This window comes from Eptatretus burgeri, chromosome 4, assembly GCF_056783735.1.
Source record: "Eptatretus burgeri isolate ZD-2024b chromosome 4, Ebu_testis_v1, whole genome shotgun sequence".
Taxonomy (NCBI): Eukaryota; Metazoa; Chordata; class Myxini; order Myxiniformes; family Myxinidae; genus Eptatretus; species Eptatretus burgeri.
Window position 1 is genome coordinate 141,075,657 of NC_140964.1, and position 27,166 is coordinate 141,102,822.

The window sequence follows — 27,166 nt, forward strand, 5'->3', positions numbered from 1 at the left end:
TATGTCACGACACACCATCTCCACAGTCTGTACCTATGTACCAAATATGAAACGTGAAAGTTGAAAACTTTGGGAGTTAGAGTGCGGACAGGAACGGACGGACGACCGGTATCACGTAATACGCCCCGATATGTGTATGTGTGTGTGTATGTATGTATATATATATATATATATATATATATATATATATATATATATATATATATATATATATATATATATATATATATATATATATATATATATATATATATATATCGGGCGTATAAAAAAGTGTGGAAGATAAAAACATTACAAAGGAAACTAGAGGGGGAGCACTCGGGAGCGTGCAAAACCTCCGCCGCCAATACTGCTGGGTCACTTAAGGGAACCTTGTATCTTATTCATTAAATATGTCGAGTGCTGACAGAGTTATAGTTCTTTTCTCCATTTTTTTTTTTGGGGGGGGGGGGGTTGGAAATCACTTAAAACATGCAGAAATGCAAAAAAAAAATTTATCTAACAATTTTTTTGGGGGGGTGGGGTTGGAAATTACTTAAAACATGTAGAAATGCAAAAAAATATTTTTTTCTCAATTTTTTTTGTGGGGGGGGGGGGGGTTGAAAATCACTTAAAACAAGCAGAAATGCAAAAAAAAAAAACATTTTCTCTAAATTTTTTTTGGGGGGTGGGGTTGGAAATCACTTAAAACATGTAGAAATGCAAAAAAAAAATTTTCTCCAACAATTTTTTTTTGGGGGAGGGGAGACAAAGTCCAAAATCTAATGGCATGATCCTTGGACCACACCGAACCCCCCCACCAAATTTCGTCGAAATCAGTCGAGTTTTTCCATAATACAAAAAATTTAACATGTTCACGCTCACGCTCACGCCGAGGGGTATCGCTATAGCTCTCTGTTCTTAGAACAGGCGAGCTAAAAAGGATTAACGTCTGATCAATTTCACTCGGAGATGACATGAATCATTGCAAAGTATAAAAGGATTAACATGTGATCAATTTCACTGGAAATGAGATGAATCATTGCAAGGTATAAAAGGATTAACGTGTGATCAATTTCACTGGGAGATGAGATGAATCATTGCAAGGTATAAAAGGATTAACGTGTGATCAATTTCACTGGAAGATGAGATGAATCATTGCAAGGTATAAAAGGATTAACGTGTGATCAATTTCACTGGGAGATGAGATGAATCATTGCAAGGTATAAAAGGATTAACGTGTGATCAATTTCACTGGGAGATGAGATGAATCATTGCAAGGTATAAAAGGATTAACGTGTGATCAATTTCACTGGAAATGAGATGAATCATTGCAAGGTATAAAAGGATTAACGTGTGATCAATTTCACTGGGAGATGAGATGAATCATTGCAAAGTATAAAAGGATTAACGTGTGATCAATTTCACTGGGAGATGAGAAGAATCATTGCAAGGTATAAAAGGATTAACGTGTGATCAATTTCACTGGGAGATGAGATGAATCATTGCATGGTATAAACGGATTAACATGTGATCAATTTCACTGGGAGATGAGATGAATCATTGCAAAGTATAAAAGGATTAACATGTGATCAATTTCACTGAGAGATGAGATGATTCATTGCAAAGTATAAAAGGATTAACATGTGATCAATTTCACTGGGAGATGAGATGAATCATTGCAAGGTATAAAAGGATTAACGTGTGATCAATTTCACTGGGAGATGAGATGAATCATTGCAAGGTATAAAAGGATTAACATGTGATCAATTTCACTGGGAGATGAGATGAATCATTGCATGGTATAAACGGATTAACATGTGATCAATTTCACTGGGAGATGAGATTAATCATTGCAAAGTATAAAAGGATTAACGTGTGATCAATTTCACTGGGAGATGAGATGATTCATTGCAAGGTATAAAAGGATGAACATGTGATCAATTTCACGAGATGAGATTATTCAATCATGCTCAGGGTCAGGGGTGGGGGCTTGTGGGAAGGGTAAAAGGGGGAGAACTTTTATATTTCCCCTCAAATACAAGGAAACCTTTATGAAAAAAGTCCCATTTCAAAGGAATAAAGTGCCAAGTTAAGCAATTACCTGCCAACAGTCTCTGCTCCTCGTTCTGGATCTGAAATTGAGGTATTTTTACATTTCTTCCAATTTTTACGGAAATTTTCTGCCTGTGAAACAAACACATTTTCACAATTATTCCTTCAAAACAAGAAGAGCAGATTCAAAGCCCCAAATATATATATATACATATATATATATATATATATATATATATATATATATATATATATATATATATATATATATATATATATATATATATATATATATATATATTGTGACGTTCACGGGACTTGAACAGTCCCACCAACGTAGAATGAGCCAAAACGATGGAGGCGGTTTATTTATTTATAACCCAAAGATGGCGGTATTAATCGCTCTACCGCAAACAGGACGAGGAAGGTGGCACAGAGTTGCTTTTCACTGAGTTGATAACGTTTATTCCTCTAACCAGAAATAACAAGACTCGGCAAGAAGAGGGATCCAGGGCGATTCTACGGGATGGTGTGGGATCGGGCGTAGGGAAAACACAGACAATTCCAATGAATATACAAATCTCAAACCCTCTAAGGCGCCAGGTACACGCGCGCGCGCACACACACACACACACACACACACACACACACACACACACACACACACACACACACACACACACACACACACACACACACACACACACACACACACACACACACACACACACACACACACACACACACGTAGCTATTCCTGGTGGTCAGGCTGGACCGTGGTGTGGACGCAACTGTCCCTGGATTGGCATCGGACGAGCTGGCCTTGCTCTCGTCAGGGGAGCAGGAGAAACCGTGGTGCTGTCGACCTCCTGGTCTTGGCCCAAGTCCGCTCACAGCCGCCAGGGAACCAGTTCTGGCGCCAAATTGCGAGCAGGAGAGGGAGGCAGGTCTGCCCGCCGTTCGACCTCGTACTCCGAGCCAGCAGAACCCCAGAGCCAACCAAGGTGAGGCACGAGGCTCAGCAAGGCTACAAGACACGATGAAACCAGGGCCGAATCAGCGCAACAACAAGCACGCTCCCAGCACAACAGCCTCCACCAAAACAGTCTTTCGGTACCGATCTTCTTCCTCTTCCTTTTCGACCCCGAACAGAACCTATTTATCCTCCCGTCCTCGTCACTTCCAATCGAGCCGTTTTATTGGCCCACCGCCGTCGCCTTCCGCCAATCGTGATCACGGGGCGGAGCCATCCGCAGCACTGTCCTGTGACATCACGGCAAGCCTCCAGAGAATACTAAAAGGGGTTTACGCAGACACACTTACCCTATCCCGTGTCCCTATCTAATTACGTGACAATTATCATTTCCCCCTTGAAGAAATGGACATTTACTAGACAACTTATCACCACTGAATTGCTACTTATTACATCGAGATCCTGGTACACTCGAACAGCATGGCATACCTAATTAAACATCCTAATTACCCTTTGAATGCATACCCTCCCCCCCCTCAAACGTAACAATATATATATATATATATATATATATATATATATATATATATATATATATATATATATATATATATATATATATTTACATATTGTTGCGGGCCAGGGGGTCGGGTGAGAAGACCACGATGTGGGGAAAGCTATGTTGATTCCCATCAGACTCCCCAGAATTGTAGGCCGTCGCACACGGATAATTCCGTGATGCGGTGGGTCGCTTAACCGACCGTGGATGCCAATAACTCAACCGCGTGACCTAAGGTCCTCCCGTCTATGGGTTAATCGGGTTACCTAATTAACCACGTGATTTAATTACCGGGGAACACGCCCTCGGTACGCCTTGTCCGAACTGGATCACTCTACCGGATCGGATCACTTTTCCGGATCGGATGCAGCCGAGTGATACTGCCAAGGACATACCGGCTAAAAGGAACAGATCGTTGGGAATAAAGTCCCGGCTAATCTAGGATTCTGACCATGCTGGATCAATGAAAGAAAAGACAATAACGAGCTCGGAACATTCCTAATAGTAATTTATTAACAAGCAGGTGAGGAAGGGTATGTGGTACGATGAATAGATTTATTGGGGTGTGCAAGCAGACAGGGAAGAAAGGTGTGGTGCGCAAATAAACAAGCAACTTATGAAAGCGGACGCAGAGCAGACTTAATCCGAAAATAATAATAAAAATAATAATGATGATAATAATAATCTTCTGCAGTCGTACTTGTATGGACAGGCGCCAGGACACACACACGCGCACACACACACACAGAAAACCCAATGAAGAGGAATTGAAGCGAGAAAGGAAAAGAGTTGAGGCTACGGTCTCTCGGTACCTTTGTATTATTGATTGCCCGAACGCGCCACCAATCCTTTTGGGGGGAATGCTCCATGGTGCGATACCCCCGATAGCTGGCGCGTCGTCTCTTGCTTCGGGCAGCTCGCATTGAGACCGTGGGCATGAAGGAGAGGCTTGAGTTGGGAGGGTGGAGTCAGAGCGAGTGGACGTAGTGGTAGGCAGGACCAGGTGGGTGGGTGGAGTCAGCGTCGTGTGGGCGGGGAAGAGGAGGCGGAGTCTAAGTGATGATGACAGAAGGTAGAGTCGAGGTGATGATGACAGAAGGCGGAGTCGAGGTGATGACGACAGAAGGCTGAGTCGAGGTGATGACGACAGAAGGCTGAGTCGAAGTCCAGCTTGAATGGAAGGCGAGGCAGGGCAGAGAGAGATCGAAGGCTCCGCTCGGACCTTTATAGGCCCCACGGCGTGGGGCGGGGGGACACCCAGAAACGATGTGTCGTCACCTGAATCGGGTGCTCTGATTAGCCCCAATTCCCCGCGCGGCCTGGCCGCAATGGCCGGAAACCGCAGCATTCCATTTCCGGCAAGATGACCCCAAGCCACAAAAATATCCCGCTCCGACCTCACAACATGACATGAATCGCCCACACCGAACTCTGCACCATGAATTGCCTTGCAGGAACCCCCAGGCCATGCCCTGTCGACTGGCCGAGAGTGGCGTCAGTCTTGCATGCCTGCTCCGTGTGCGCCACGTGGCCCGAGCTATACAAAATGCCTCCGCCTGATCGCAGCTTCGCTGGTCTGAGAAGCGAGAAGACGTTCGCCGTCCGTGGGGAACATCCGCGGCCGCCAGCGAGGACTGAAGAGATATATATATATATATACATATATATATATATATATATATATATATATACATATATACATATATACATATATACATATATATATATATATATATATATATACATATATATATATATATATATATATATATATACATATATACATATATACATATATACATATATACACATATACACATATACACATATACACATATACACATATACACACACACACACACACACACACACACACACACACACACACACACACACACACACACACACACACACACACACACACACACACACACACACACACACACACACACACACACACACACACAGTGGGGAGAACAAGTATTTGGTACACTGCCGATTTTGCAGGTTTTCCCACTTAAAAAGAATGTAGAGGTCTGTAATTTTTATCATAGGTACACTTCAACTGTGAAAGACGAAATATAAAACAAAAATCCTGAAAATCACATTGTATGATTTTCAAATAATTAATTTGCATTTTATTGCATGAAATAAGTATTTGATACATCAGAAAAACAGAACTTAATATTAGGTAGAGAAACCTTTGTTTGCAATTACAGAGATCTAATGTTTCCTGTTTTTCTTAACCAGGTTTGCAAAGACTGCAGCAGGGATTTTGGCCCACTCCTCCATACAGATGTTCTCCAGATCCTTCAGGTTTCGGGGCTGTCACTGGGCAACATAGACTTTCAGCTCCCTCCAAAGATTTTCTATTGGGTTCAGGTCTGGAGACTGGCTGGGCCACTCCAGGACCTTGAGATGCTTCTTACGGAGCCACTCCTTAGTTGCCCTGGCTGTGTGTTTCGGGTCGTTGTCATGCTGGAAGACCGAGCCACGCCCCATATTCAATGCTCTTGTTGAGGGAAGGAGGTTGTTGGCAAAGATCTCGTGATACATGGCCCCATCCATCCTCCCCTCAATACAGTGCAGTCGTCCTGTTCCCTTTGCAGAAAAGCATCCCCAAAGAATGATGTTTCCACCTCGATGCTTCACGGTTGGGATGGTGTTCTTGGGGTTGCACTTATCCTTCTTCTTCCTCCAAACACGGCGAGTGGAGTTTAAACCAAAAAGCTCTATTTTGGTCTCATCAGACCACATGACCTTCTCCCATTCCTCCTCTGGATCATCAAGATGGTCATTGGCAAACTTCAGACGGGCCTGGACATGCGCTGGCTTGAGCAGAGGAACCTTGCGTGCGCTGCAGGATTTTATTCCATGACGGCATAGTGTGTTACTTATGGTTTTCTTTGATACTGTGGTCCCAGCTCTCTTCAGGTCATTGACCAGGTCCTGCCATGTAGTTCTGGGCTGATCGCTCACCTTTCTCATGATCATTGAGGCTCCACGAGGTGAGACCTTGCATGGAGCCCCAGACCAAGGGAGATTGACTGTGATCTTGAACTTCTTCCATTTTCTAATAATTGCGCCAACAGTTGTTGCCTTCTCACCAAGCTGCTTACCTATTGTCCTGTAGCCCATCCCAGCCTTGTGCAAGTCTACAATTTTGTCCCTGATGTCCTTCGACAGCTCTCTGGTCTTGCCTATTGTGGAGAGGTTGGAGTCTGATTGATTGAGTGTGGACTATGCAGATAACGAGTTCAAACAGGTGCAGTTAATACAGGTAATGAGTGGAGAATGGGAGGGCTTCTTTAAGACAAAACTAACAGGTCTGTGAGAGCCGGAATTCTTACTGGTTGGTCGGTGATCAAATACTTATTTCATGCAATAAAATGCAAATTAATTATTTTAAAATCATGCAATGTGATTTTCAGGATTTTGTTTTAGATTCCGTCTTTCACAGTTGAAGTGTACCTATGATAAAAATTACAGACCTCTACGTGCTTTGTAAGTGGGAAAACCTGCAAAATCGGCAGTGTATCAAATACTTGTTCTCCCCACTGTATATATATATATATATATACATACATATACATATACATATACATATACATATACATACACACACACACACACACACACACACACACACACACACACACACACACACACACACACACACACACACACACACACACACACACACAATATATTTTGATAATTAGCATATCAATATTTATACTCATTAGGATGCCAGAAAATACCATTTACGAGTAAAATGTATCCTTTAAGCAATAATAAAGAGTCATGCCCGAATGAAGGGCACGGCCCTGACAAAACTTAAAAGTAAGGCTCGAAACGTCAGCTTCTCTTCTCTCCACAGCGAATCAACGACCATTTAAGGAATTTTATCTCCTCTTTGATTTGACAAAAATAATCGCCCATGTTTTCTTTCTGTAACACAGAAATTAGTGCACCTTTGTGAACCTTCAGTTTATAAAAACTATTATTTGATTTGTCCGCCAACGCAAGCCAACATTAGACTTGAAAATGTCGAGTATTCCTCCATAATAGCGTGGTCAAATGGGAAAAGCTAAACCATCACCGAGACAGAATTCAGTTTGAAGTGTTTTTTAAAGTTTTTTTGCAGCAGTTTTTACTGGGTTTTTTTTTTTTGGTCTGAAAACTGGAGTTTAAACCAGTTTCTGAGAAAAAAATTCCCAGAAATCAACAAAAATACAATCTCCATAAACCCGGAAACGTCGTTATATTGTCGTGGGTCTGGCTGGTTAAGGTCAATTCCTCGTGGTAGGGGCAGGCGGCACCAGGGCTTTATACTCGAACCCCACGACAAATACACGGACACAGCAACTTAAAATAAACGTGGATTTAATGAAAATATAAATATTTACAAGGGTAATAGTCAGAATGAAATAATAATACGTGAATCAAATTAAGGTCGAAAGTCGAGGCGCCTCTGCACACGGAATTTGATACAGACGAGAGGAAAACAAAATGAAAGAAAATCCTCCCTTTATTCTGGCACTTAGCTTGGTCCAGCGATGGTCCTTATTGAACTTTGGGCTCGAGGTGCTTCGTCCTGCGCGGGGTAATTTGTGAGCGGTATTCAACAACAGGGCTCACAAACCGCTGTGTGGCTTCTTCGTCGATCGTCCCTGCCGATTCCATGGCTTTGCAGAATGGCGCAATTCCCTTCAGTGATATACATGAGGCTTTGAGATCGGTCTCTCATGACCCAACCAAGAGTCAATGGGCAGCGTCTTGCTCCACCACGTGAGCAAATTCACCTCAGCATGAATACAAGAATCGTGCGTCCCCCTTCATGCGTCGAAGGAAAGCCAGTCGTAATGCCCTGTTCTTACAGGCCATCTCCTCGCTCCGTTCTCTCTCGATCACGTCGCTCACACACCGAAATGAACCTAACCAAAACCTCTTCCTTCTCACGTCACACACCTCCTGCATTCGCTTCTGATCTCCCTTCGACGTCACACCTATCAATCATCCACCTCCGGGCATGGATTGCTGGCAAGAAACCCAGGAAGACATGGCCTCTTGCCCGCTTGGACGTGCAGCTTGCTTGTTGTTATAGTTGTGGTTGGTATAAAAACGCACTTTTTCATGGCTGGCTTGTAAATGCAAAAGCGTAGGGAAAGGTCACAGGGGGCAATCACATACTGGGGGACATTATCCTTAATCCCTATCTAATTAACACCACACCACCCCTCCCCCCCCCCCCATGTGGTGACAACACTTAAGCTCAGTTTCCCAACTTAATTTACATTGAGATGCCTCCTACACATCCACGGACCAAACAACTCTATTCAATCCTAACTTTCTGATGAAATTCCTCTATCTACCCCCACAATCACAATATGATGCTTCAACACTCTCAACCAAGAGGTAACTGTATTATGGTATCAGAAAACAACAAACAAGGCACAGCTAAAAACACAAACTTCTGATGCACTACCCAGATGAGTGCCAAGAAAAAGTCCGATGGTAAAAGTACTCTTCTTATCTTTAATTCAGGTCTCCATAACTTACTGAAAGAAGAACTTGAATCACATGATTTCGATAAATATACTCTCTCAATGGCACATGCAGTCAGTCATACAGAAGGAAATTTTCAAGACAATTTCTCCAATTCTCAAGTGGTTTGACTCACAATCGCCAGGACAGTGCACTACCCAACTCCCTCGGATTTGCTATGAATACTGTTACATAATATGGGTCAAATATCTAAGATCAAAATGCTGCCAACACACTGGCACGTCTATGGATGTCAACTAATCTGGTTCAACTCCAAGGACAAATCAAAAGGGAGCAAACAAGCCACATCACCCAAAGGATAAAGAGCCTCCACTGCCATTATATATAGGTCTGAAGGTGCACACCAAAATCCAAAGCAAAAAGATGTTCACTCAACTTCATGAACTTGATATCAGCGTCGCATATGGACATGTGTTAGAACTGGAGTACTGCCTTCCCAATACGGTATGTCAACGGTTTAGTGAAGAAGGGTTGGTATGTCCTGCAAAAATCCACGATCGAGTGTACACGGCAGGAGCGCTTGATAATTTAGACCACGACCCTACATCACAAACAGCCGAAGGGTCTTTCTTAGGAAAAGTATCAACTTCTTCCAGTTCTCCATGCTGACCAATCCAGTAACATGGAGACAACCAATCACAGATCTACCTTCTATGTGCACCAAACACCCTTCCCTCCTGGACAGCTACTGCATAGTTCCAGCTATTACGTGCAACACAGACATTATAACTGTTTCAGAGACAGCTGTTATGCAGGAAAACGTGGACACTTTACAGAAAAAACCTGCTCCTCTGCTCTTGCTCACCCTCTCTCTGTTCTATTCACCCTCTCATTTGCTATCGATTTGGAAATCAGCAAACATTACCGCTCTGCACAAAAAGGTGCAAAAACAGATTCCTGCAACTACAGACCAATCAGCCTTCTCCCTGTCACCAGCAAGGTTATGGAATCCATCATCGCTTCCGACATTAAATCCTTCCTCTTCTCCAATGGCTTGATTTCCGATCATCGATCTGGAGTCAGACCAAGTCATTCTACCCTGGACATGCTGCTTCTGCTTTCCCAACAATAGATGGAGGTCCTCCATGCCTCCATGCCATACAATAACAACAACCACGCGCAGTTCTTGTATACTTGCGACAAATGACATTTTGGCAGGTTCTCAGTTTTTTCTTTTTTCATGGCAAAGTTTCTTCAAAGTTATTTTCAAGTGATCACACATATACCTCTCACCTTTTAAATCACCCTTCTTTGTCTCTCGTATCCATTTCCTATTCTGTCACCAGTACCCACACCGCCTTCAATACTCCAATACCACCATTATATCTCTCTTTCTTCTTCCTCAACAACTCCTCGACCAAAACAAACTAGGATCCATTGCAATCCCGCAACTCCTTTCATAAACCATTCCTCTCTCTTACCTTTGCAGGACTCATCGGTCCAGCGAAGGCCTGCAACTGTTGAGAAGGCTTGCAAGGGTTTCGAGATGTAGTAGTACAAGTCCTTGTGGGGCTTAGTGGGTTGAAGTTGTGAGATGGAGAACATGGAGGGGCAATGACTGGTGGGGTTGTATTTTCTTCTGCACGAAGAAGAGGGACAAACACCTGCCCTATGAGGATAAAAGAAATAATTCAGAATTCATTCCTCACACAACCTCACAACATCCAAGATACTGTATGTATTCCTCCCTTCCAAACTGTGCAGATATTGGACAGATTTTTCGTACTGCACAGATTTACACTGGTTTATCATGATACAAGTTCACATTTCAGCTAAACTTTTGCAAACTCAAACAACAAATTACCTTTTGTAATAGCATTCAACTTTATATTCATAACTCTTCTGAAGCCCTGCAGTGCCACACATATACACCATCAAACCCTAAAATGGTCTCCAGATATCTCCCTATCCAGGCTGATTTATTCCCCTTGCATTTGATTGGACAAACAAATGGAAACACCAATGCAAAGACACTTTATATTGGGCCACCACGTGCAGCCAGTACAGCCTAAAAGTGTCATGACATATAGTTCACCAGCATCTAATTCTGCAGGAGGGATTGCGGCACCATTCCTCCAAAAGAAAGTAAATCAACTTACACCTGTTTAATGGAGGTGGAAAACACCATCTCAGGCATACTTCCAGGATATCCCATTGTTAAAGAAGGGAGTGACTGCACCCAAACTATGCCAGGAAAATGCATCCCACAACATGACAGAACCACCAGAACCCTTCACTGTTGGAATCAAGCACTCAGGGTTGTGGAGTTCTTTAGGTTGGGGCCACACTTGCACATGCCCGTTTGCCGAGAACATGGTGAAGGATGATTCATCTGATCATATCACATTTCTCCACTCTCTCGGGAGTCCATTGCCTGTGCTCTTTGCACCACTGGGGTCGCAAACGTGCATTCACGTGTGATGAGCAGTTTGTGAACTGCAACCCGACTATGGAATTCCGTTCTGTGGCGTTCTTGGCGGACCGTTTTTGATGAAACTGGCTGCTCGTGCCTCGTATTGAAATTTACAGTCAATTGATCTACAGTTCCTTACTCAATTTGCCTTGCACTCCGATACCGTTGCTCGTGAAACATCAGCAAATCGAGCAGTCTTTGTAACTAAAGCTCCTGGCAAAACACGCCCCAACAATCAACCCTCTTTCAATGTCACTAAGGTCTCCTCTTGCAGCCATGCTAGCCATAATTATAGGCAACCAGGACTGTGTAGCATTTTTCTACATGACCCTATGTATGCTTGGATGTTATTTACTTCATTAGCACATGGGCCACACCTGCGTGGAAGCCTTTGCTTTCAATATATTTGGTGTTCCTCATTTACCCAGTTGTTTCCATTTTTTGTCCACTACCCATTGCTTTGCTCATGGATTTAATCAAGACATCATCATGTACTTCACAAACATTCTGCTCTATTCACTCTATCATTTGCCCAAGGACATCTTCCATCGACTTGGAAGAAAGCTGATATCGTCATAAAACATCATTGCTGCTTACATACGGCATGAGCAGAAATCACCTCCGATTCGCTGTGAAGCTCTGTGGTGTTTGCTTTGGCTTGAACCTCCGCTTAAAATGAGTGAAATTAAACATTTTGAAAATTTGAATTATTCTCACTCAGATTTCAACATCACCGTAATGCATATGTTAAGCTGTTCTGACTTTCTTAACAAAAGAAGATGATTTGTAAAACTGGCTACCACTGGGGGCACTATACAATACACATTTACATAAAGAGAAATGGGGTCTTCCTCCTACTTTGAACCTTCTCCCCAAGATATGCTATGTGAGGAGTGCTATTTTATGGTCACATCTGATCCATAATTAATACATATATATACGAGTTAGATGTAGGGATTCGAACCCATTTTATATACTCTGTAATGCATTTAAAAAACTATAGCTTCAGTCCCACAGCTTCCACCAGTTAGCTCATTCTGGTCACCTCACACAGCCCACGCTTGCGAAACTAAAAGGGTTTTGCTTTAACAGTGATAACAAGCCCAGATAATTGCCTAAGAGAAATTCCTGGGACCTAAGATAAGCTGTTTGACTGTTCCACCCTCCCTTGTGGGAGAGCAGGAAAACTTTTAGCTCATATTTTGAGTACACATTCGAAGCTCTTGTCACACCAACCAGGGTTAGAGTATATATAAGGGAGGGTTTTTGAATGTAAAACTCAGTGTGGTTTTGGTAGCTCTCCAAAAATGCTGGTTGAGCTGCTAACATCACCTCCGCTGGCGTGTGGTCCTTCAATAAAACTGCTTTTTGGTGAATCCTCTTCTGCTGACTCTCTTCATGCCGGGCTGGAGAACAGAGCCCTCACATGCTACCCAAACAGAAACTACACTTGGGGTACCCCAAAGCGATATGCAACATTTGGTTCAGTAGTTTTTGATACATATTGTTACGTTTGAGGGGGCGGGGGGGTATGCATTCAAAGGGTAATTCGGATGTTTAATTAGGTATGTCATGCTGTTCGAGTTTACCAGGATCTCGATGTAATTAGTAGCAATTCAGTGGTGATAAGTTGTCTAGTAAATGTCCATTTCTTCAAGGGGGAAATGATAATTGTCACGTAATTAAATAGGGATACTGGATAGGGTAAGTGTGTCTGCGTAAACCCCTTTTAGTATTCTCTGGAGGCTTGCCGTGACGTCACAGGACAGTGCTGCGGATGGCTCTGCCCCGTGATCACGATTGGCGGAAGGCGACGGCGCAGGGCCAATAAAACGGCTCGATTGGAAGTGACGAGTACGGGAGGATAAAAAGGTTCTGTTCGGGGTAAAAAAGTGAAGAGGAAGAAGATCGGGACAGAAAGACTGTTTTGGTGGAGGCTGTTGTGCTGGGAGCGTGCTTTTTGTTGCGCTGATTCGGCCCTGGTTTGATCGTGTCTTGTGGCCTTCCTGGGCCTCGTGCCTCACCTTGGTTGGCTCTGGGGTTCTGCTGGCTCGGAGTACGGGGTCGAACCTGCCTCCCTCTCCTGCTCGCAATTTGGTGCCAGAACTGGTTCCCTGGCGGCTGTGAGCGGACTTGGGCCAAGACCAGGAGGTCGACAGCACCACGGTTTCTCCTGCCCCCTGACGAGAGCAAGGCCAGCTCGTCCAACGCCAATCCAGGGACAGTTGCGTCCACACCACGGTCCAGCCTGACCACCAGAAATAGCTACGTTTTGTGTGTGTGTGTGTGTGTGTGCGTGTGTGTGTACGTGTGTGTACGTGTGTGTACGTGTGTGTACGTGTGTGTACGTGTGTGTGTGTGTGTGTGTGTGTGTGTACCTGGCGCCTTAGAGGGTTTGAGATTTGTATATTCATTGGAATTGTCTGTGTTTTCCCCACGCCAAATCCCGCACTATCCCGTCGAATCGCCCCGGATCCCTCTTCTTGCCGAGTCTTGTTATTTCTGGTTAGAGGAATAAACGTTATCAACTCAGTGAAAAGCGACTCGTGCCACCTTCCTCGTCCCATTTGCGGTGGAGCGATTAGAACCGCCACCTTTGGGTTATAAATAAATAAACCGCCTCCATCGTTTCGGTTCATTCTACGTTGGCGGGACTGTTCAAGTCCCGTGGACGTCACATTGGTGTCAGGGTGTTGGATGTTCGAACCCCTCTAAATTATATTTGGTATCCGGAGAATATACCAAGATTAAAATCTCGCCACAAATTGGAATATAAAATTACTACAGAAAAGCGCGCGAGCGCGGGAAAATTTTGGCGGGATTTTTCAAATTTAAATTTGATTGGCGGCAAACGGGACTTCTGCACCATGGCGGATGTGCAGATGTTTGAGGAGGAAGGCCACGTGTCTGGCAGCGAGTCGGGGGAAGAAGGGAGAGACGGGGGTAGGGTTGGAACCTCCCCCATTCCGATCGTGGACCGTGCTTCATCGCCCGTAACGGGGCCGGCAGCGCCGGAAACCGGTGCGATGACGATCCAGACACTGTTGGAACGTTTAATAGTGGACATGACGGTACAAATGGCAAATCAATTCGTGACACAGAGGGCAGAAATGACGGCACAAATGGAAAATCAATTCGTGACACAGAGGGCAGAAATGATGGCACAGGGGGCACAAATGGAAAATCAATTCGTGACACAGAGGGCAGAAATGACGGCAGAAATGGCAAAAATGACGGCACAGGGGGGCAGAAATGACAGATCAATTGGGGGTAATGGGGGAACAGTTGGGTGCACGGATTGATTTAATGAGGGATGAATTGGGGGAAAAGATGGAGAAAATGAAAATTGAGATGCAGGAGTGTGTGGATTTTAAATTGGGAGAAATACAAAGTAAATTCGAGCATAGATTGGAGGAAACAAAGGTAGAAATTACATTGGAGGGGGAAAATATACAAAAAAAATTGGTAGATAAAATTGATGCAACGAACATTCGGGTTGATAAAGTGGATGAAAGCCTGGAACGTCATCGTGCCTGTGTGGATGCTCGTATGCAGCTGCAAGTTGAAGAGTGGGGAGAGCTGAGGAAGCAAGGGATGAATTTGGCGGAGGAGGTAAAAGAATTGGAGGCTCGTTTGGACGAACAAGATAAAATTATGAGCCAAGATGAAGTCTTGGATAAAGGCCTGGTAGAGCCGTCTTTTGTAAGTAGAGTGTCCGGGTTGGTTGAGGAGCAGCTACAAACTCGCAACGGAGCCTTGGAGGAGGTTGTGCGAGCCCAGAAGATCCTGCGGGAAGAGGTGAATCGGTCCATTCAACGTTTTGAACAGGAGGCAAAATTGACCCATGAGACCCTCGCCACAGAACATCTTTGGCCGCAGTGGGCTCCGAAATTGGATGCGCAGCCACAAGGGTGTTTGATCCCTGGGCTGGATACGGACAAGGGAGAAACTGAGAAGCGGGCCACCGTAAAAGTGATCCCCCTGGTAAATTTTGACGGGTCAGGGAGCGTTGAAGCTTTTCTGACGCAATTTGAGTGCATTTCCCGACGAAACGGGTGGAATGAGTGGGAACGTACAGGGAATTTGGTGGCAACGTTGCGGGGATCAGCCGCAGATGTGTTAAACATGATTGCGGAGGGGATGTTGACCAGCTCCCACATTTGCGAGGTGTTGAGCCGTCGGTTTGGGTTTACAGCGAACTGTGATCTGGTGCGGGCCCAGCTCCAGCACCGCAGATTAAAGCCGGGTGAGACAGTGCAGGAGCTGGCACAGGACATTTACCAATCAGTCAGGATCGCGTATCGGGACCTTACAGTGGAGGCATGGGACAGACTGGCACTAGAGAAATTTTTAGCTGCTCTTCCTGACCCTGAGGTCCGAGCGCTAGTGGAGCTACAGGATCCACCCACCGTGCACCGAGCGGCCGAGAGCGCGGCCAAGCTGGCCTCGGAGTCGGCCGGGTCGGGTGCCCGAGAGGCCATCGGTGACGATCCGACAGGCGGAGATCCAGGATCAGGGAGGGGGGCTGGGAGAAATTGGCATTACCCAAATGCTTCAGAGGATGAATCCTCCTGCTGAACCGCCAGGTCTATCCGAGGTGCCCTTACATAGGTCGAGTCCGGAAATCACTGTCGGGGGTCGGGGAGACTAGATTGGGCTGAGCATATAGGGCCATGCTCGGCTGCTGAGATAGTAGCGAAGTGCCTCCTTTGGTAAAAAAAAAAAAGAAAGAAAAATGAATTGTGGGAAAATTGGCATGGGTTTGTAAGTTCTGCTGGGTTTTAGGGTGACAATCGGGACAGTGGGTAATTGGAAACAAAGCGGGCACGAGTGGCTGTCCAATGGCTGGTGCGTGGATCGGGTGAGAAGTGCTGTGTGAGTTGTTTGAAGTTAAGGAGTGAAATGTATGGTGCACACATTGATTTTTTTATTGGACATGGTGTGGTAACAGGGAAGGTCATGGTCGGTGAAGTGTTAGAAATGCAGGTGTCACATGTAAGGTCGATGGGGTGGGGGAGTCATGTGGGTTTTGTGGGTGGGGATGATGTGCTTGTCCACAGGAATTGCTGAAGCTCACGGTGAGCGGGAATTGCGACGCCCTTCAAGGAGATTCACCCCTGGTGGCTAATGGTGACAGTGTCTGGAGGCAACTGGGAGAGGGTCTGGTTGGGCGACCAAGGCGGGTAGGACCTTGGCGACCCAGGAAGGCCAGAGGAGCCAGTGAGACACCTTCCAGTGTGTTGTACGGGATGATTGCTGATGGCTACCAGGGGGGGTGGGAATCAAAGGGAGCGGGGCGGAGAAACGTCCGAGTTGGACTAAAGCTTACCTGTGGGCATGGTTGCACCTGAGATGCCCCCATCACCTTGTGGTAACCCACCCCACGGCCATGACGGGGTTCAGCCTGCATGATTAAAATGAGGACCATGACCTATAAATGTGATGATGACCATGGTGTGAGTGTTGTGAAGATGTACGAGTCCCACTCGATCCCGCACAACTTGACATGTGCAGCAAGGGCATGATGTCCGCATAATTTTGGGGCAAGCAAATTTGAAAATTGGCTCCCCAGGTAACGCTGGGTCTATTAGCATCCACTGGGGGACGCGGTCAAGTGTAAATATCACATGAATAGTGTCGTTAAGGCTTAGAGTAGGAATGTAAAGTATAAGTGTTGTGTTTTTGTGGAACCTTTTGTTTCCCCTCCCCAGATCACTGGAAGAGTGTTGGGCAAGAGCGATGATCCAGAGGATGGAGTGCAGCTTTGCTCAGTGCTCTCATGTGATAAAATAAAAAATAATAATAATAATAAAAAAATGAATGATTGTTTAGGCGAGGATAAGGCCATAAGGGGGCAGTACATTAAGCAGGATAGGGAAGTTAGCTGCGGCTCGCTGGCCATTGCCCCTCCTACTTTATTTCGTTAGGTTAATTAGGTGTGAGTCAGTAAGTGTTAAGGCTGGTACAGTAGCGCCTGTGATATACCTTGCAGGAGCTGCGGTACCAGAGGAGGGGGCAGTGTTACGTTTGAGGGGGGGGTATGCATTCAAAAGGGTAATTAGGATGTTTAATTAGGTATGCCATGCTGTTCGAGTTTACCAGGATCTCGATGTAATAAGTAGCAATTCAGTGGTGATAAGTTGTCTAGTAAATGTCCATTTCTTCAAGGGGGAAATGATAATTGTCACGTCATTAAATAGGGATATGGGATAGGGTAAGTGTGTCTGCGTAAACCCCTTTTAGTATTCTCTGGAGGCTTGCCGTGACGTCACAGGACAGTGCTGCAGATGGCTCCGCCCCGTGATCACGATTGGCGGAAGGCGACGGCGCAGGGCCAATAAAACGGCTCGATTGGAAGTGACGAGTACGGGAGGATAAAAAGGTTCTGTTCGGAGTCGAAAAGTGAAGAGGAAGAAGATCGGGACAGAAAGACTGTTTTGGTGGAGACTGTTGTGCTGGGAGCGTGCTTTTTGTTGCGCTGATTAGGCCCTGGTTTGATCGTGTCTTGTGGCCTTCCTGGGCCTCGTGCCTCACCTTGGTTGGCTCTGGGGTTCTGCTGGCTCGGAGTACGGGGTCGAACGGTGGGCGGACCTGCCTCCCTCTCCTGCTCGCAATTTGGCGCCAGAACTGGTTCCCTGGCGGCTGTGAGCGGACTTGGGCCAAGACCAGGAAGTCGACAGCACCACGGTTTCTCCTGCCCCACTGACGAGAGCAAGGCCAGCTCGTCCGACGCCAATCCAGGGACAGTTGCGTCCACACCACGGTCCAGCCTGACCACCAGAAATAGCTACGTTTTGTGTGTGTGTGTGTGTGTACGTGTGTGTACGTGTGTGTACGTGTGTGTACGTGTGTGTACGTGTGTGTACGTGTGTGTGTGTACGTGTGTGTACGTGTGTGTGTGTGTGTGTGTGTGTGTGTGTGTGTGTGTGTGTGTGTGTGTGTACCTGGCGCCTTAGAGGGTTTGAGATTTGTATATTCATTGGAATTGTCTGTGTTTTCCCCACGCCCGATCCCGCACCATCCCGTCGAATCGCCCCAGATCCCTCTTCTTGCCGAGTCTTGTTATTTCTGGTTAGAGGAATAAACGTTATCAACTCAGTGAAAAGCGACTCGTGCCACCTTCCTCGTCCCGTTTGTGGTGGAGCGATTAGAACCGCCACCTTTGGGTTATAAATAAATAAACCGCCTCCATCGTTTCGGCTCATTCTACGTTGGCGGGACTGTTCAAGTCCCGTGAACGTCACAATATATATATTGTTGCGGATTCGCGCCCGCCGGCGTGCGAGCGGCCACGTAACTCGAATTGCGGCACGTCGCCCACCGGACGGACAATCCCGTCGTGACCCTCTCGGACTAACGCCGGGAACTAGTCACGGGTGGGCCTTTCGGCCTCACCACGATCGTGCCAATCGGCCCCCCGCGTGGGATAGGGTTGCTCGCCAAATTCGACCTACCGAAGTACCCACATGGAGGGTAGAGCGGGCGATCGCACCTCGCCGCAGGTCGACTTCGGACATGGGCCACTTTAAGCGACCCGTTCCGTACTATCGGGATAACCGAGCGGTGTTCTTGTCAACCTCGACGGTTCGATTAATTATTGGGCATTTTTAGCCCACGACCAACCCTTTACGTGAAGTAAGATGGAGATTCAATAAAAGAAAAGACGAAGTGAAACGGGAAAAACAGTTCAACATAAAGCACATTTATTCCGCGGCAAACGGAAAGCACACATATACAATTACCACAATTATGCACCAAAAGCAAATGTAACAAAAGAAGAAACACAACAATTATGCACCAAAAGCAATTGCAACAAAAGAAACACAATGCAGATCTACTACCGACTACCGAGCACACGGCAACACTTATACAGTTTTACTTCACAGACGGCGCCGACAACACATATACTCAAAGCAAAAGAAAAAGGAAGGGGCCACCCTCAACGATGAGGGGGCAGACGGGCCTGGGGCCGAGACCGCGTCGAGCCTACCCGTCTGGTGATGAGCCGCAAAATGGCGGCGGCGCCCCGACTCCGCGGGCCTCGCTGGCACTGCCTGGAATGGGGTGGGAACGGGGCCCCCTTCTCACACTATCTCAGCGCGGGGGGGAAACAGGGAGGGGTTGTTGATGCTCGGGGGAAATAGGATATCTGGCTGGCTTGGGTCCCGCGACGAGCGACGCCACTGCGACCTCGGTCGCGTTACCGGCCTCCCCTCTCCGCAGCTCCCCGACTCTGACACGAGCGCAGGCCTCCACAAAGATTCTTGGCTTCTCCAGCCTCTCCGGACCCCGACAGACACTCTCTCGACTGATTTCGCCGCCGCCACAACTCTCCAACTCTTTCCTCTTCTCAACTCTTCAACTCTTCCCAACTCAACTGCCTCGATTCGCTCCGCGCTCGGTGCTTTATAGTCCGACAGGAGAAATCATATGCAGATTTTTGGATCAGGAATGGCTCGGGGGCGGAGCCACGCTCGCCCATTGGACGAAGGAAAAGTGGGCGTGAATCATTCTTGATCCGCGAATCTGCATATAGCAATTATACTCCGACGCGCCTGGAGGCGGGGCCCAATCGCCCCACGCTCGCTGATAGGACGGAACAGAAGTGGGCGTGAATCATTCTTGATCCGCGAATCTGCATATAGCGATTATACTCCGACGCGCCTGGAGGCGGGGCCAAATCGCCCCACGCTCGCTGATAGGACGGAACAGAAGTGGGCATGAATCATTCTTGATCCGATTTCTCAGAAAGGCTGGTGTTTTTGCACCCGCTGCTCGGTGCGCGCCCTGTACGAGTCCAGGATCGGTGCCCACAAGCGGCGCGGGAATGGCGGTGATGCGATGGTTGCGAGGGCGAGATGTGACGGTAAAGGTCGTGGCTGTTGGCGTTGTTGTTGTTGTGAAGCGGCGTTGCGGTTGGTGGTTGGTGTGTGAAAGCGGTTGTGGAGAAGGTGGATGTTGTGAAGGCGGTTCTGGAGAAGGTGGCTGTGGTTGTCGAGATGCGGTTGGTGGTGGTAGTAATGGCAGTTGGTCCAAAATAAAGATAGTAAAAGAAAAACGGCTATCCTGAAGAGTCGCAGCACGCATAAATGACATGTATTCCCACTAGACAACGGGTTTGGGCCTAACTACACATGTACTTACAGAGATATCTCACCTACGGGACCTGAATGGTGGTTTGCGAATTTCATCAACCACAACACTACCCCCTCCCCTTTTTACAGACTCGTCCTGAGTCGTCAAATTTTCGTGTGCCATCATGTGTAGTTCTCCCCTAGTAAATTTTACCTACGGATCCCTGAGTGCGACATTCATGGTATTCGTGTCCCCAAAATAAATAACCTGAGGGCTGAGTAACTAACTAAACAAACCCACTCACACGGACGACTTAAATAAAATTGCCGGCGCTAAGACATACATGCCGGGGGCGCACTCATATTTACAGTACATCTTAACCTTAACTTACAAATTTTACACTAAACCATGGCCCAGGATCAATGGACTCTGCAAAAAGAAAGCAGTTAGCAGGGAGCCAGGCTGCTCGCATGCAGTCTCTGACTCAAACAATGCTGGTGACAGGGAACGTGGCCGGCTGCTCACACGCAGTCCAAGGCCTTCCCTTTTGAACTGAACGTAGTGAACCACAACGGTGCATGGGCTGCACAAACGCAGTCTCCGTGCCAGCTCAAGTGGCACACGCAATGAACACAACAAATGGATGGATGAATGGATGGATGGACGCAAACACGGTGCACGGGCCGCCACTGCAGGCCCGTGTTGTAGCTGCCAACAGGGCAGTTCTCGCAGCTTGCAAACTGTTGCCTTGATCCTGGCGCACATGGAAATGAACAGGGGGGGCAAAGCAAAAATTGAACGGGGCTGGTGAACAGGGGCAGTGGGCATGGCATGGCAAAGGTGATCAGGCAAACACAGCCTGCAGAACAAGGCCGCTGCAGGCAAACACAGCCGGCAGATGAACTGGCCGGCACAGGCCTTGCAGAAAACAGCTGCAGACGATCCGGCCGGTACAGGCCTTGCAGCACAGCAGCTGCAGCCGATCCAGCCGGCACAGGCCTTGCAGGAAAACAACAGCTGCTGATGAAGCTGGCCAGCCTTCGCCGTTCAGTGGAGGTTGGTGGAGGGAGTGCGGTGGTGCTGGCCACTCGGAAGGCGGGCTCGGACCTACTCTATGGTCTCCCTCCCAACCTATCGCCTTTGCCTGTCACTGTCCATACCCACTCCCTTAATTTGTCCAAAACCAATTTAGCCCCAACTTATTTTTTTTGTTGTTGTTTTTATGTTCACTTCCCCACTATAAATCGTCCCCTAACCCCCTTTACTGTCCTTGTTCGGCTAACCTATCCTGTCACCGAGCCTACTCCCAACCCCTACGTTCCCTTCCCGGAGGGGAACAAGGGAGAGCTAGCGTCCTGTGTCGAGGCCCAACGAAGCCTCAGGATGGCCTCCCCAGAGTTCAGCGATCTAAACCAAAGTGGGTCCAGCGGCCCACAACGAGAGCGAGGGGATGGATGGTGCGGAGGGGTACACTTCCTAATCTACCCTAACCATTAACCTGTTAAACTACCCCGGGGCTTTCAAGCGCCTCTCGCTTAAACTATTGGTTCTAACAACCCAGATTCCCGTCGCCTGTGTTGGTGTCCTCACAATTTCGGGCCTTGCCCCCCAATTTTCTCTCCGTGCCCTCACACGGTCTCATGGCTGGGACACGTGGCTCCCTTTGGCAGGCACGACCCTCTGCCGAATCTCCAGCTATGGCACCCCCGGGCACTACACTGCCTCCGAGCCTACCAGCTCCCTAAACACCGGGGAGTGCCCCCCATGGCACCTCCCCTGAAACGCACACGTGGCAGGCTGGCTTCCCAGGCCCCTTTCCGAGGGTCACCTGTGCCCACAAGACTGCCCACGCGGCTACTGGCGCCCCGGGCCCCTGCACCAAGCGGGCGCACCCATGCCCAATATGCTATCCCGGCCCCCCATGGGCCCTTGGCCTACCACGGCCGACTAGCCTGATGCCAGGGGTACCCACTCAGCGATACTCACCTTTCGCAGCCACGCTCCCAGCCCGTCAACAGGGCTCCTGCACCCCTCCAAATGGGTATCGAGCCTACATTCCCACCAACAACAAAACAACCTCCATTTTTGTTAATTTGACTAACCCAGCTAACTCACTCTACACTGACCCCGGGGTCCCTTGGGCGGGAGTCACTCCTCCCCCCAATCACTCATCGCACCATGCATTCCCCATTCGCTCCACTCACACAGACCCGCTGGCCTCATTCACTCATCATGTCCTCACCTCACAACTTTTCAACACACACACCGCTGAACTCTGCCATCCTTCTCACTAAATCCCCTACCTAACTCGTGCTCCCACGTCGTCCCTTACACTACAGCACGTTCCTTTTAACACTACGTAGCTAAACTACGTCCCCTCTACACACTCACTGTCAGTCACTGTCCTAAAATAATCCCATTAATCAATTTCCCCACCTAAATCTGGCTACAATCCCTCCAACTCATCCATTCCACTGACTCCATGAGGACTTACCCCTGCCCCATGAAGTCGGTCTAGCTATGCTAACCCTTCCCCCTAACTAGTTTCCATCCTGTGCCCTGGTAAGGGGGTCTTCCACCCCTTGCCCGGGAATCCTGTTCACCCGAAAACGAGGCTTGCTGTTTTTTGTTTTTTTTCCACATGCGCAGCACCAGAGCGGCAACTCACAGCTCGCGCACTTTGCACCTGCCCGTGACGTCATGCAGCTGCACGTGTACCTCGTCCCTCCTTGGACGGTACCATCTGGCAGGGATACCCTTCCTGCCGGATTCCAACCCCACGTGCAACCATGACGTCACCGTGCGCATAAAAAAAAACACAAGCCCCACATCTCGAGGGGTTCCCCACGCGAACACATGTGCTTTGCCCGTTGGAGCTTAACACACACGATCGCGTGGAGAACCCGTCCGGTCCAAATCCGAAATCCTGCCTAAACTTTGTCCGTCGCGGGATCGGCAACATTCACCGCGCTCGTTTCTGGACCGGGACTTCACTCTCGTAAGCGAGCACGTGGGGGCCTCGTGCGTTGCACAGCACGGACCTCGCGCTCGCTGCTGGGTGAACCCGGCACGGTCCCCGAAACAGCTACAGCCGCGACCCGGCTTTTGTCCCTCACATGTCGCCGTCGTCGTCTCCATTCCACCCACGCACACCTGCGTGTTACGACGCTAACACACCTCACCATTAAACTCACACCGGGAGACGCGGCTGCATGTACACACATGCCGACCGACATCTCCCTTACACACAGCGACCTTGCACACGCTGTCTCTCTCACACTCGGCCGCTCACTCACGCATGCCATTTCCCTTGCACACGTGGCTCCACTCACTCGCGGCCTTTCACTCACTCGTGCCATTTCCCTCACACAAACCATACTACTCACACACGCGGGGGCACTCGCTCGCGGTGCCTCATCCACACACGGCGTGCTGGGAAGCACGATCTTCTGCACACTTACCACCACACCACTCACACACGGGGTTGCTTCCGCACACGGGGTCTTTGTCACCCACTCGGTCGCTCTCACACACGCCCTTGCACCCACGCTATGCGTGCGTTGCAGCACGCATTTCGCCACACTCGTGAACACACACCTCGACACCGCACACACCGGGACAACCACACTGGGGATTCGTGTCCCCACAAGGGTCTCCGGGGCATCTATACCCCCCAAGCTCTCCGTGCACCTGTCCGCAGCACTCCTCCCCCCGAACTCGCTCGACACGACCGAACCCACCTGGTCGTGACTCGCTTCAAGGGGGCATACTCCCTCCCCTCGTTCCTGGAGGAGGCCATCCAACTGCTCGCACCGGGTCTCTACCCAGTCCGCGAGCTCACCCCCATTATCCTCCACTACCTCCGTGTGTGTGTGTGTGCGCGTCACTTACCCCGTCTTCATCGTGTAGTCTTCCCTCTATCGTTCCCATCTCCCGTGTCTCTGCCAACTCAGTCACCTCTTCCCTTGTTATCTCCCTTGTCTCAACTATTATTTCCGTCTCTTCCCTTGTTATCTCCCTCGTGCACGTCTCCGTCACCCCAATTAGTTTTTCCCTCTCGGTCACCGTCACTTTTTCCGTCACGACCCTCGCCCAACACGTCTCCCGAATTACTTTGTCACCCGCCTCCACCGCGGGCCCGACAGCCGTTTCACCCCCTCCCAGCTCGTCGCCATTTTGAGCTCCCTGGTCACTGCCTTCATGCCCGCCTGCAGGCTTCGGCCCATGTTCTGCGTCTCACCCCGCAGCTCTTTCATTTCTTCCTTCATTCCTTGCGCATTTGTTTCCATATTAGTTTTCATTCCGTTCATTTGCTTGTTCATGCCTTTTATTTCGTTTGTGTTTGTATCCATCTTTTCGTTCATGCCTTTTATTTCGTTCGTGTTTGTATCCATTTTCGTTTTCACTTCGTTCATTTGCTTGTTCATGCCTTTTATTTCGTTTTTCATTTCATTTGTGTTTGTATCCATCCTCGCTGTCATTGCCGCCAGCATGGCGCATAGCTGGGCCATGTCGGGTGCGCTTGGGTGAGCCGATTCGGCAAGAATCGGGGGGTTTTGGTGGAGAGGGGGAGGGGAGGTGTCATACACCGCGGCCGCCGCCGCACCTATTTCGGGCTCTGGGTTCAGTTGGGGGAGTTCGTGTTCCTGCACAACCAACATTTCCTGCACGGGGTTTTCATCCTGGACCATGGATTCTACACATTCTAAATCCATTTCTAATACTCCGGGCTCCCGCTCGCCTTGAGACGCCATCTTATTTCTCGTAAAGGGTTAATTTAAATCGCTCGTAATTTGGAGGGAATCGGGGGTCGCTCGTCTCACCCCTGGTCCGATTCGCGTGAATTTAGCTGGAGACAGGAGAGCCCGTTTTCCCGCTCTCCGACACCAGTGCCGCGAGGAGGGGGATGACTTTGTGTCCCACTCCTGACAACAGTGTTGCGGGTTCGCGCCCGCCGGCGTGCGAGCGGCCACGTAACTCGAATCGCGGCACGTCGCCCACCGGACGGACAATCCCGTTGTGACCCTCTCGGACTAACGCCGGGAACTAGTCACGGGTGGGCCTTTCGGCCTCACCACGATCGTGCCAATCGGCCCCTCGCGTGGGATAGGGTTGCTCGCCAAATTCGACCTACCTAAGTACCCACACAGAGGGTAGACCGGGCGATCGCACCTCGCCGCAGGTCGACTTCGGACACGGGCCACTTTAAGCGACACGTTCCGTACTATCGGGATAACCGAGCGGTGTTATCGTCAATCTCGACGGTTCGATTAATTATTGGGCGTTTTTAGCCCACGACCAACCCTTTACGTGAAGTAAGATGGAGATTCAATAAAAGAAAAGACGAAGCGAAACGGGAAAAACAGTTCAACATAAAGCACATTTATTCCGCGGCAAACGGAAAGCACACATATACAATTACCACAATTATGCACCAAAAGCAAATGTAACAAAAGAAGAAACAACAATTATGCACCAAAAGCAATTGCAACAAAAGAAACACAATGCAGATCTGCTACCGACTACCGAGCACACGGCAACACTTATACAGTTTTACTTCACAGACGGCGCCGACAACACATATACTCAAAGCAAAAGAAAAAGGAAGGGGCCACCCTCAACGATGAGGGGGCAGACGGGCCTGGGGCCGAGACCGCGTCGAGCCTACCCGTCTGGTGATGAGCCGCAAAATGGCGGCGGCGCCCCGACTCCGCGGGCCTCGCTGGCACTGCCTGGAATGGGGTGGGAACGGGGCCCCCTTCTCACACTATCTCAGCGCGGGGGAAAACAGGGAGGGGTTGTTGATGCTCGGGGGAAAGAGGATATCTGGCTGGCTTGGGTCCCGCGACAAGCGACGCTACTGCGACCTCGGTCGCGTTACCGGCCTCCCCTCTCCGCAGCTCCCCGACTCTGACACGAGCGCAGACCTCCACAAAGATTCTTGGCTTCTCCAGCCTCTCCGGACCCCGACAGACACTCTCTCGACTGATTTCGCCGCCGCCACAACTCTCCAACTCTTTCCTCTTCTCAACTCTTCAACTCTTCCCAACTCAACTGCCTCGATTCGCTCCGCGCTCGGTGCTTTATAGTCCGACAGGAGAAATCATATGCAGATTTTTGGATCAGAAATGGCTCGGGGGCGGAGCCACGCTCGCCCATTGGACGAAGGAAAAGTGGGCGGTGAATCATTCTTGATCCGCGAATCTGCATATAGCAATTATACTCCGACGCGCCTGGAGGCGGGGCCCAATCGCCCCACGCTCGCTGATAGGACGGAACAGAAGTGGGCGTGAATCATTCTTGATCCGCGAATCTGCATATAGCGATTATACTCCGACGCGCCTGGAGGCGGGGCCCAATCGCCCCACGCTCGCTGATAGGACGGAACAGAAGTGGGCGTGAATCATTCTTGATCCGCGAATCTGCATATAGCGATTATACTCCGACGCGCCTGGAGGCGGGGCCAAATCGCCCCACGCTCGCTGATAGGACGGAACAGAAGTGGGCATGAATCATTCTTGATCCGATTTCTCGGAAAGGCTGG

At 48.5% G+C, this 27,166-nt stretch overlaps 1 protein-coding gene across 16 annotated transcripts in view; it reads right to left on the bottom strand.

Moving 5' to 3' along the window:
- The window catches only part of ANKLE2 (ankyrin repeat and LEM domain containing 2), a 165,263-nt gene that overhangs the window by 61,707 nt on the left and 76,390 nt on the right, over positions 1–27,166 (bottom strand). For all 16 annotated transcript variants that reach the window (XR_015057854.1, XR_015057853.1, XR_015057855.1 and 13 more), the window contains 2 exons: positions 10,556–10,743; positions 2,084–2,166 (listed from right to left, as the gene is read on the bottom strand). Coding sequence is in view for 13 of the 16 variants with exons in the window: in XM_085880172.1 (XP_085736298.1) it covers positions 2,084–2,166; positions 10,556–10,743 (271 nt within the window). In the remaining 3 variants the exon portion in view is untranslated. The remainder of the gene's footprint in view (positions 1–2,083; positions 2,167–10,555; positions 10,744–27,166) is intronic.